The 12,403-nt window shown below is 45.5% G+C and overlaps 1 protein-coding gene across 2 annotated transcripts in view; it reads right to left on the bottom strand.

Moving 5' to 3' along the window:
- Positions 1-12,403, bottom strand: part of rbm27 (RNA binding motif protein 27) — a 29,524-nt gene that overhangs the window by 5,110 nt on the left and 12,011 nt on the right. Inside the window, exons 7-17 of one of the 2 annotated variants that reach the window (XM_060056537.1) lie at positions 10,012-10,245; positions 7,581-7,769; positions 5,592-5,741; positions 5,256-5,412; positions 4,545-4,698; positions 3,059-3,328; positions 2,490-2,615; positions 2,091-2,195; positions 1,465-1,530; positions 718-906; positions 388-492 (exon numbers count right to left, since the gene is read on the bottom strand). In XM_060056537.1, coding sequence (XP_059912520.1) covers positions 388-492; positions 718-906; positions 1,465-1,530; positions 2,091-2,195; positions 2,490-2,615; positions 3,059-3,328; positions 4,545-4,698; positions 5,256-5,412; positions 5,592-5,741; positions 7,581-7,769; positions 10,012-10,245 — 1,745 coding nt within the window. The remainder of the gene's footprint in view (positions 1-387; positions 493-717; positions 907-1,464; positions 1,531-2,090; positions 2,196-2,489; positions 2,616-3,058; positions 3,329-4,544; positions 4,699-5,255; positions 5,413-5,591; positions 5,742-7,580; positions 7,770-10,011; positions 10,246-12,403) is intronic. The other variant, XM_060056538.1, reaches the window with a different exon arrangement.

The following is a 12,403-nucleotide window of genomic DNA, read 5'->3' as shown; positions in this document are numbered from 1 at the left end:
CTGTGATCCAATTAAAATGGATGATGGTGGTGGTGGTGGTGGTGGTGGTGGAGCTCAGCAGCCCGGCCCAGGCGGGCTACAGCCCCAGATCAGCCCTGTGCTCCGGTGGGGAGCCGCCTTAAGGCAGAGCCCACGGTTGGGTGTCACAGTCATACTGTTGGCCTCAGAAAGGCGATAATACACCAACGACACTAAAGCCATCTGAAGGCCGAGCCGCTGGCTCATTGATCTGCCACGGACGCCTCCGTCGCTCTCAACGCAGCGAGCTGTTGAATAACATTCTAGTGGCGTTTCCTTCCCCACAAGTGAAACCAAACTGAATATTTATATCATAGATGTATATAATGTTTTGTTGTCCAATGTGGTACAGGCAGGGGTTTGCCTCACCTCCACCTGCAGCAGGCCCAGTTTCCTCCTCAGGTCTGTGGTGTCTTCCCCAGAACTCATCTTCTTATGGAAGTCCAGCTCGGCATCCAACAGCTCCTTATGAGCCTGTCCACACACACAGAAATAATCATGGATTTTTTGTATTCATCAATTTGTTATTAAGTGCAACAAATGTATCTATTAATCCATCAATAAATGCCCCAGCCCAATTCAGCAGTATCCAAATTGATTTTTCTCTCACACACACACACACACACACACACACACACACACACACACACACACACACACACACTCTGTGTTGCTCTCCTCCTTGTGTTCGAGCCTTACGTCTATCTTGCTCTTGGGCTGGCTGTGGTTGGGGAGGGGGAGGGCCGTGGCGTTGGTGACCAGCGCCGTGGGGTTCATGTCGTTCTGCAGCAGGCTGATCTTGTCCGTCAGCTCCTTCAGGGTCTTCATGATGTTGGCCCTCTCCTCGGGCCTCATCGCCCGGTTCTTCTCCAGCCGGCTGATCAGCGCCTGAGGGAGGAGTCATTTGGACGAATGTAACCGATAGGGTGAGCTGGCTGATGAGGTTAGAAATGGTCATGTCTAGGTCATTTGTTAGGAAGAAGCGATGGTTTTGTTTCGATATGAGGCAATTAATGGCCAGCTTTAATATTGGGTAAGAGATGGTTGGTTTTAGTATTGGGTTACAAATGGTTGGGATAGTATTGGGTAAGATATGGCTTTGTTTAGAATAGGGATTTCGATGGTTGGGTTAAATATTGGGTTGAAAATGGTTGGGTTTAGTAATAGCTCTAACTCAACTGTTGCATTACACCACACGCTTTTCATCATTACATTTTAACATTTGTGTAACATCTTTCATGGATGCATCACTTTCACAACACGTTTGAATGGATCGGACCCACTTTTGCAAATCGGTTTCCGGCATCCAGTTCAATGTACATCTGGGGTATGAGACCCTATGTTTTACTATGTACTTGTTAACGTGCCCTGGGAGTGTTAATGCAGGCAGCTCGGCGAAGACAACATACTTGGCAGACGTGTTTAACATATGCAAGATGGTCTTACCTTCTGACACTCTATTTGGGTGTCAAGCATCTTTTTCCTCATGTCCTGTTGGAGCTTCAATGTCTCCTGATCAAAAAAAAAAATCATTTACAGAATGTTAGAGAGACGTACTCCCAAACCCTCTTTGAGCGGAGCTCAGCACTTCCAACCCCTACGGGTTCCCCTTAAATTCAAGCAGGGCTTTGCGTCAGAACAAAAGCAGATGACTTTTCCTGCACAACGCGTCAGCTCATCAATCATACTCACACTCTAGATGTGCTTGAAAACAAGTGTGAGCCAATGAAAAACTCTTCTTGGATCGAAGTAACATTTCTTTGAACACAACATCGACACGTGTTTTAGATGTATAGTGATGCAACAGTGCAAGTGAATATTTCTGTGCACAATTACATAAGTGGCGTATTTGAGGTTGTGTGGCGCACACACACACACACACACACACACACACACACACACACACACACACACACACACACACACACACACACACACACACACACACACACACACACACACACACACACACACACACACACACACACACACACACACACACACGTCCAACATAAAGGGCCACATTCAAAACATGAATCCAGGGTTGACGCGAGGGTGGGACTGCTACATGCCTGCTTCCTCTTGAGCACCTCGTGGTGCACTTTAGCCATCTTCCCCTTGGAGGACTTGTGGGCGCTGGGCGCGTACATGCTCCTCTGACCCGCGGTCGGAGTGGGCTGGGGGGCCAGATAGAGAGACACAGAAGTCACATGACAGCTCTGGAAATGAGTTTAGAGGGGGAGAACTGTGCAAAACGCAAATTAAAAAACACACACCGTAATAAATAATCATTGATTTTTTTTTTGTATTTAACAATTCCTTATCAAGTGTACATGCATATCATTCGATCAATAAATGCCCCAGCCCATTTCAACCGTATCATTTTTTTTTCAAGTAAGCTTGCTTTGTTTGACAAAGCAAAGTATAGGTTTTCTAAGGAAGGAAGGTGAAGCCTGCGCGTTGGGCCGTACAGCAGCGGGGTCGCCAGCGGCCGGGTGCAGGCCCTCCACTCTGACTGCAGCGGCTGCCGCCAGGGGCCGGTGCTTGGGTAGGGTGTTGTTCAACACGTAGGCCGCTGGGTTGTGCTGCATAATGCCCTGGGGGGGGGGGAACACACCGACAGACGGGACCCGGACCACGACTGTTAGAAGGGGGCTGCTACGATCGAGGAGCCGTCAGTTGAGTGCAATTGGTTATAAATGAGAGCCGTCCGTCAGCTAATAGTGGGTCAAATGCTCGGAGAATATTTGTGTGTAGTTGACTGTTCCTGCCTCTGTATGAACAAATGTATTTCTGACACAATAAGGGCATCTCTTTCCACATCTGGCCCTTGTTCTTTTCCGTCATCCCTCTTTATATATTATATTACAACTCTTAAAAATCATTCCTATTAGGAGCTTTGAAAGAAAAGAGAAACACGAAACATTTTCGCTTCTCATCCCGATTGTATTTTGCATTGGGCCGCGAGCCGTTTGTCAGCCGTCTCTATCTGTCTGAGTGTGATGTGTCGGCAGAACGGGCTCAGGGTCCCTGTCGCTACCTTGTGCATGTTGCTGTGCTGGTGGGCCGGCGCGGACCCCTGAGGCCCGGAGCTCTGCTCCTGCTGCAGCGCCCCGACCGCTCCACCGATGCCGCCCCCCGCGCCCCCCCCGGGGCCGGCGGAGAGGGGGTAGTCCGTGGCCTCCCGGTGCCAGTACACTCTGATGAAGCGGTTGTTGAGGACCGCCTCTGTGCTGGAGATGGCCCGCCGGGCCTCCTCGTTGGCCGTGTACTGGATCAGCGCCGACTCCGGGTCCCCGCCAAACACCACCTGGGCAGGGGCCAAGGGACGGGTTGAAGCCAAATGGACCGAACTGCGGCACTCACAACGTTTGCGATGTAAAATCATGCTGCCTAGGGTTAGGTGCAATAGATACATTTTCTTATATTCCTAGTGCAATAAATGCACTTAAGTGGTCACACTCGACGGCACTATCAAATAGCAGTAAAACGGTTGTATTTTATTAGGCGAGTGCTGTACGCAGCGCTCAACTATTGTTCTTCTGAAGTTTTATTCTTTCCTTCTAAATTTCTTCTTTATTATTCTCTACAAACTTTGGGACCTATCTCCTTCCTCAATTTTTCACCTAGAGTCCATTCCAATTTTAAAAAGTTCAGAATAGCTTGGAATCGCGCTTCTTTTCAGATTTCTTAAATATTATATACTTACGATTTTCTACTTTTTAATATATATATTTTTTTTTACATGGGAGTCAATGGGAGGACAGCATCGCCGTCCTCCCATTTCCTCTTGTACTTCAACTGTTTTAATAAATACATTTTCAACCGTTAATCTTCGTTCAAACCATTTAACAAATTTACACACTTGTATCTTCCATAATATCGAAACGGAATTTCGATATCATTTAAACTTTCTTCAGAATCACAGTTTTAGTTTCATTCCGTGTTTGTTTTCAGCTGTTTTCATGGAAGACGTCTGCCCATTCTGACACTCCTGCTTCTTAAGACATCGTAACTCAATAATTCAAACCATTTTTCATACTGGCTTCGTTTTCAGTTGGACTCATTGATTTACGTTGACGCTGGAGCGTGAGGTCGTTCAGCAGTGTTGCCAGATTGGGCGTTTTTACCCGCCGGATTGGGCAACTTTTGGAGGACGTTCAGGCAGTGGTTGCAGATTGGCTGTTGGCTCATGTTCATTTGGGCTATACTGCCCAATCGACACTGACTTGCTGTTTACATCGAAATGTAAATCCAGCTGTATTGTTATTTAGTCTTTCTAATGTTAAAGGAATTGTTAGGAATTCGTTTTTTTTCGTTTTTATTAAAATTGTTGCAGCTGTGGAGTAACTAATGAAACCAAGTGTTCTCCTTAAGCATCAGATACTTAATGTTAATCACTTCGCGCATCAATGTGCGAAGTGATTAAAATGCTGCTGAGCGCAGCATTTTGATAATGGATTTGATGGCTTGAGTGCCGGGCCATCCATCCCATAACGAATGTTGAAAGCGTCTCTCGGGGTTACCTGGATGTTGACGATGGTCCCGAACTTGCTGAAGTGCTCGTTGAGCTTGGTGATGTTGTTCAGCTCCCGGGGGATCTTGCGAACCTCCAGCTTGGTGTTGACGTAGTGGTTCCTCTTGGGGAAAGGGGGCTTGTGTGGGTTGTTGAAACCCGGGCTGCAATACAGGGGGGGGGATATAAGGAGGCTACCGATAAACCTTGGTTTAATTTATTTATTTATTTCCCCTTAATCTGCACTGTGTTTTGCAATAAATACATATATATACACAATACAAAAGTCTTTTATACAATAATTATAAAATGCTGCTGCCCTATCAGATGCTACTCAATAAATCAGCGAGACACAAAAAGTACATTATTTAGAAGAGAGATAACGCAAAGTTCAAGAGTTATTCTGTACGACAACCGCGACATGACCGTCGTCAACGATTCGTTATTGAAGTCTTAATATATTTCCTGAGCCTGCAACCTACGATTATTGGATAAATCGATGAATCGATTAATCGTGTTGATCAGAACATGGTTAGGTTTGAATCTGGGCAGACTCTTTCATTCACTAATTGGACTTTAATGGCTCCACAAATATACACGACTTCACCAACAATAAACCCAAACAAAGCCTCCCGTTAGCTTTGCTCTTGCGCTGGAACAAGACAATCTCGAAACTCCTATTTCATTGTGTGAAACCTAGTGACATGTGGGGAGTCCTTACTTATCCATCCAGGGTTTCTTGGCCGGGGGGGCCTCGGAGGGGCACATGGCCCCAAGCGCTCTCTTACGGGCGTCCTGCTCTGCGCTGAAGCGATTGAGGTTGCTGCTGGGGGCCGGAGCCACGGGGGCTGGCTCCGTCTGAATCACTATGTTGGCAGCTGGATGGAAGCAATGGTGAAGGGAACATTGCTTAGGAAGATCCAAGATGTTTCCAGGCGAACCCAACACCCTATATCCCAACACTACAACAGACAGCACAAAATATTATGCAAGTGCTAAAGTTGTGTGAAGGCCTAGGGGGGACCGCATTAGTGTCATCATGCGGATGGCCTCTCACCTCGAGAGCTCTGGCCGTCCCCGGAGGTGAGGCCGATGAGGTTGGTCCGTTGGGTCTGCACGCGAGGGATGAACTGCCGGTACTGCTTCTGCCGGCCCGGCCCGGTCAGGCCCGGCAGCTCGGGGTTGTAGCCCTCCAGGTCGTAGCCGTCTACGTGGAAGTGGAGAAAAGGGAATCGCTTAAGAGGGATGAGGAGCCAACGGGAGACCTCGTGATAGATCACTGCAGGTATCGGCGGTGGATGTTAAAACATAACGAGGGGAAGTCCCAGAATGTAATAAGACATTGAACATGCAAACAAAACACAAAAAGCTGCCCTAAGAAAAATACAGGAAAGACCTTTGAAGAAGATATCTCATACGGTTATGGGATGCATTTGTAAGCTTTACAATTTGGTTTGTTCATCTATCTGTTCACAATATAATGAGGTACAAATCAAAAGGGTAGGCTTTAAGAAATACCCATTACAACGTGTGAAGACATGCATTCACAGCAGATGATGCTCTTTTACTTACAACTGGGTCACTGTTGTAATTAAACTGTTGTTGCTGGGGGCAAGGGATGAATAGATCCGCTACACTATAGATATCCATTAAGCTCCTTTTCAATTATTTATAGAGAACACCATTACGTCTCTCTGAACCATTAGCATAGCATCTCTTCATATGTGGGCCTTTGTTCATTTAAATACTTAACATTTCTTAAAGCACATCACAACATTTCAGTTTTTAACAGCATGGATTCAGTGAGAGGTCATTTATATTCCAGCCCTCGAGATAACTGTCTGTGTTCTCGACTTTGGGGAGATCAGTTAAATCAAAAACAGATAATTCCATGTTTTTGTTGCTGGCCCCTTGAAAACGTGATAATAAGTAGTGCTAGTATACCATACAAACAGCTATTAGGGGCACTCCACAATACAAAATAAACATTCAATAAGGTCAGTCTTGTTATTTAACACAATATTGTGCTTATCAGCAGTGCCACCTTCTGGTTCAAAGTTATAGCTACAGTAGTCATTGGATAGAATATAGACTATTGTAAAATCATATTAGCTGCATGATATTATGCTGCCAGGAGTGAGTGTGATTAGCCATTACAAGCATTTGAAAATACGGCTACATCAGTCTACCAGCCTACTGTACCAGCTACAGTGGACTGTAGAAAATATTGCTTATCTAGCCATCATACATGTCGGTGGCACTCCCACTAGTAGTAATGTCACTAAAACACAGGGAAAGGCAGATTTTAAAAGGGCTAGTAATGGCTATTCACACCCACACCTGGCGGCATAAAATCCCCCCTTTAAGAACATTTAAAACCTGAGAAGAAAAAGAGATGATGAAAAATCGAAGTTTACACGAGCCAAAAAAAAAATTGTACAACCCTGTGCCTATAGAAATTGCCAAGTGATATTGCCTTAAAATATATAAGGCCTAATGGTTTAGTTTCACAGGAAGATATATGAAATAAGCATCATGCAGAACTATATCTTCAGTTTGAAAATGTGATAAGTTGAATTCCTAGTAATTCCTAGTGGCTTAAATAGAATACAATAGGATCTTAGACCTGAGAAGATCATGATTAAGTCCCTTAAGAAACCAGGAAGCTGACCGTATATGGCCTACTGCAGATTGGGGTTGAAATGTGGCAAGTACCAGATCCATAGATAAGAAATGTGGCAAGTGCCAGATATGGAGATAAATTAATTTGTGAACCGTATAACCCATTTGTTGCATAAAGGGAAATTACATGCATTGAAAGACATTGCACCGTGGTGTATGCAAAGTATTTTTTACTGTTTTTTGATTTATGAGATATCCTTTATGAATTATCAGTCAAACAATAAAATAAATACCCAGACAAAAAAATAAGTAGAACCTCGAAAAAAATAAGATGAATTAAAAAGGCAAAAATTACACACGCAAGACAACACCGCCACCAAAGACACAAGTTCCAATCTGAGCCAGGAAAAGCATCGCTGCTTACATTCGGACTGGGCATACTGGGGGTGTAGAGGCACAGACGAGGAGGGAGGCAGCGGCGGTGGAGGGAGACGAGGAGGAAGTGGAAGAGGAGGCGGGCGCCCAACGCCTGGCGGTCCAATCGGCGCCGAGGAGGTGATAGCCGATTGGTGGTTGGGGGTTTCTATCCCGCCGGTAGCTATCAGTGGGGGCCCTGAAGGAGACACAAGCTAATGCCTCAGATACAGGAATGACTTGACATTTAGACAAGCGTGTGAAGGGGCGGAGCTGTGCTGTATGACACATCCACATATTGCTCTTTTTTTCTTTAAGGAAACCCAACACTCCGCTTGAGCTTGTCCCCGCCCACTTTCCAATAATGCAAAAATAAATAAATAAAATACCTTAACCATTACTGTGTAGGTTTGAGCCATACTCAGACTGCTCAATAGATCAATGTATTCATATTAAATGGTTTGACCTTGATTTGTCATGTCTCTTTTTAAGTCCATTTCTATCAAGTGGACTGTTGAACTGGCTAATGTTTCTGCCTTGAGCAGAGGGGCTTTACCTCCGGGATTCATAAGGTCATCTGTGTCTGAAAGTGTGTTCCATTGGACATGTACTATTAGTTTGGCATCTATAACTACAGAGAAGTTGGAAGTAATAATATATAAAATAGTAATTTGAAATATTGACTCGAACTGGTCATGGGCATTTATCAAGCCACGTGTAGAAAAAAAGAAAAAATTATGCTTTGAAAATGTTAAAGATATCCCTATTTAGTACCATAGAAGGCCAAACTGTTGAAATAGATTTAGTGTACCTAAACAAAACGAAAGTAAATATACAAACTTTTCTAATGAGACATAGTATCTATACACAACTTTGGGTGTCTCAAAATATAACAACAAAACTTTTCACAATATGACAAAATTCAATGATGGTACCTTACCAAAAATACATGAAATAAAGAAAGAAAATAGACATATTCCCCTAAGTTTTTAAATTGTGGTCACAATACCCAACTACTAGCTCGGCTAAAAGATTTCATATCCACTCTGAACTGAAACGGTTATTGTAGTCGATATGGTGATGTTATAAGTGAGTTTTGATTTTTTAAAGGATCCACAGAGAGAACTAGAAACACACACACACAAAATGAAAGGAGAGAATTATAACGACAGAGGAATTGGTTCAATAGGCTATCTCGCCAATCTCTGTTGCCGAGACAACTAATCTATTTCACTATGGGAGTGAAAGAAACGATTAATATACAAGTCACAATGACTGCATATGCAATAAACAATACAGAGGATATCAGTATCTAGTTGACTGCCAGGGGAGAGGAGGTCCTGGGCTAGTTAACCAGGGGAGAGGTCCTGGACTAGTTAACCAGGGGAGAGGAGGTCCTGGACTAGTTAACCAGGGGAGAGGAGGTCATGGGCTAGTTAACCAGGGGAGAGGAGGTCCTGGACTAGTTAACCAGGGGAGAGGAGGTCATGGGCTAGTTAACCAGGGGAGAGGTCCTGGACTAGTTCACCAGGGGAGAGGAGGTCCTGGGCTAGTTAACCAGGGGAGAGGAGGTCCTGGGCTAGTTAACCAGGGGAGAGGTCCTGGGCTAGTTAACCAGGGGAGAGGAGGTCCTGGACTAGTTAACCAGGGGAGAGGAGGTCCTGGACTAGTTCACCAGGGGACATGAGGTCCTGGACTAGTTCACCAGGGGACATGAGGTCCTGGACTAGTTAACTAGGGGAGAGGAGGTCCTGGGCTAGTTAACCAGGGGAGAGGAGGTCCTGGACTAGTTAACCAGGGGAGAGGAGGTCCTGGACTAGTTCACCAGGGGACATGAGGTCCTGGACTAGTTAACCAGGGGAGAGGAGGTCCTGGGCTAGTTAACCAGGGGAGAGGAGGTCCTGGACTAGTTAACCAGGGGAGAGGAGGTCCTGGGCTAGTTAACCAGGGGAGAGGTCCTGGGCTAGTTAACCAGGGGAGAGGTCCTGGGCTAGTTAACCAGGGGAGAGGTCCTGGACCAGTTAACCAGGAGAGAGGTCCTGGACTAGTTAACCAGGGGAGAGGTCCTGGGGGAGGACTGGACTAGTAAACCAGGGGAGAGGTCCTGGGGAAGGACTGGACTAGTAAACCAGGGGAGAGGTCCTGGACTAGTTAACCAGGGGAGAGGTCCTGGGGGAGGACTGGACTAGTAAACCAGGGGAGAGGTCCTGGGGGAGGACTGGACTAGTAAACCAGGGGAGAGGTCCTGGGGGAGGACTGGACTAGTTAACCAGGGGAGAGGTCCTGGACTAGTTAACCAGGGGAGAGGTCCTGGGGGAGGACTGGACTAGCAAACCAGGGGAGAGGTCCTGGGGGAGGACTGGACTAGTTAACCAGGGGAGAGGTCCTGGGGGAGGACTGGACTAGTTAACCAGGGGAGAGGTCCTGATGGATCTACTCACGGGTCATGGGGAAGACGCCGGGCGGCGGCGGCTGTCCGTAGTGGGGCATGGCGGGCATCCTGTGGGGGTGCGGGGGCTCGACGATGGGGGGCATGGAGAGTCCGACCGGCGGAGGGGGGATGACGGGCGGCGGCGGGAAGGGGATCATGCCGGGCAGGGTGACGTCGTCCACGACGAGGGGGTCGTTGCCGTGGTCGAAGGGACACAGGTCGCCACGGACACAGAAGCCCTTTTCTGCAAGAGTAAAAAAACAAAGGAACGGGTTGAGACCACAGTAAACGCAGAAACGGGTTGACACCCCTGTAAAAACAATGAAACGGGTCGAGACCCCAGTAAAGAGAAAGAAACGGGTCGAGACCCCAGTAAAAAGAAAAACGGGTCGAGACCCCAGTAAAAACAAAGAAACTTTTCGAGATCCCAGTAAAAACAAAGAAACGGTTCGAGACACCTGTAAAAACAAAGAAACGGTTCGAGACCACAGTAAAAACAAAGAAACGGTTCGAGACACCTGTAAAAACAATGAAACCGGTCGAGACCACAGTAAAAACAAAGAAACGGGTCGAGACCCCAGTAAAAACGAACGGGTCGAGACCACAGTAAAAACAGAAACGGGTCGAGACCCCAGTAAACACACAGAGAAACGGGTCGAGAGTCGAGACTAGGGCTGTCACTTTTGCTTTCACTTCGACCCCCCCAAAAAAATTAAAAACCTTATCGGAGACTCAATCACAAATTTACTACGCGACAAGAGGAAACATAAACAGGACTTAGGTCATAACTTAATAGCAACTGCCACTATGAATATCACAAATGTGGGTATGCAATAAAAAAAAAAAAAAACAGAATCGTAACTGCACAGCGCAAACAATGACATGACAACTTAAGCAGGAGACAGCAACAGGAGTAAGGCCTATAGCCTATCTGCAAGAAATTAATTTCTTAATGTTTGCTAGAAACACCAGTCTATAAACTTCATCAAGTGTGGCTCTCTTTTTATTCACGATGTTGCCTGTGGTCGAGAACACACGTTCGGTGCGCACAGACGTGCCTGGCACACTCACAGGTATTTGCGCGTCAATGTTGAGAGAAGCGGGGGTTTGCGTTAGCCCGTGTGATGCAGCGTGTTGCCGTCTGCGTGGACCACTAGGGGTCGCAATTTTCCACTCAGGCTGCCTGCTCCGTGCGATGTCCATTATCAAAACAGGACATACTATTCGCTGGATTAGAGTGCCCGCGAATGGATGAGAAGGCAAAAATAAAGTAAAAACCAAACGTTCTCAGCATAAACTGTAAAAACTGCGCTACACAACATGTCACTTTAAGAAACGATTTGATAATGTTGATATATTCAAATACGGATATTTCACGGCATGCTCGAATGCATATTCAAATATCGAATAAAAAGTGACAGCCCCAGTCGAGACCCCAGTAAAAACAAAATAAATGGTTGAGAATCCAGTAAATCCTCGACCGCTGAAACATTGTTGTTGAGTACAGACCGCACAATTAACCGACACATGCCACATGCTCACTTGAGGGGTTGCAGGTACGATTTAACAGCTCTATTGATCAGTCTGCTATTAGGGAGTGAAAAGGGCTGTGAGAATATCCGCTTTGACTCGACTGCCTGTGTATGAGCCATCAGTTTGGGAAACAGCTTGGGGGTGAGAGGGACGATCTTTTGGTGGCTTGAATTCAAAATCTTGCTCTTTTCCGCTTTCGCTGTATAAAAATGTTATGGTTAACCCGTTATCAATAATGATTGCCCTCACCAACACTCACAATTTGTCTCCATCTCTATGCTCCCCATTCACAAAACAGAACATCTGAGGATCATTGCATGATGTATCGCAATTCAGTTATAAACTTATAGTATTCCAATTAGGGGTGTAAACGTTTACACAACCCCTTTTATTTTTTTCGTGTACACGGTTAACCGGTTTTTTATTAATTACATTTTAGATTTGTATTAATAAAAATTTTCGTGTGGTTAATTTGCAGTTGCAGTGTTAATTAGGATGTTGTCAGTTTACCGTTTCATTAAACTGTAATCAGAAAATGCGGTTATATGCTGTATAGACCCTATAGTATCCGTGGTATAAAGGCTGGGACGAATTTCAAATTATAAGTACACTATGTTGAAAGTATTGACCGTTGCGATTCCAATTGAAACGAATGGCGCGGTGATTATTCTTCAAAACGAGGGGTGGTAAATCGCGAAAAATGAACTGTAATCAGACAACGCGATTATATGCTATAGACCAGGGTTCTTCAATTAAAATTGAACAAGGTCCAGTTACTAAAAATTCCTTTCACGAAAGGTCCGAACCTACCACGTCCTAATAGCCTTCTTTTGTCAAATACAAACAACACGGCATCTGACCTTATATTA

This window comes from Gadus macrocephalus, chromosome 7 (genome assembly GCF_031168955.1).
Source record: "Gadus macrocephalus chromosome 7, ASM3116895v1".
Classification (NCBI taxonomy): Eukaryota; Metazoa; Chordata; class Actinopteri; order Gadiformes; family Gadidae; genus Gadus; species Gadus macrocephalus.
The sequence above is the reverse complement of the archived record's forward strand: the minus strand, read 5'-3'. Positions and strand labels throughout refer to the sequence as shown.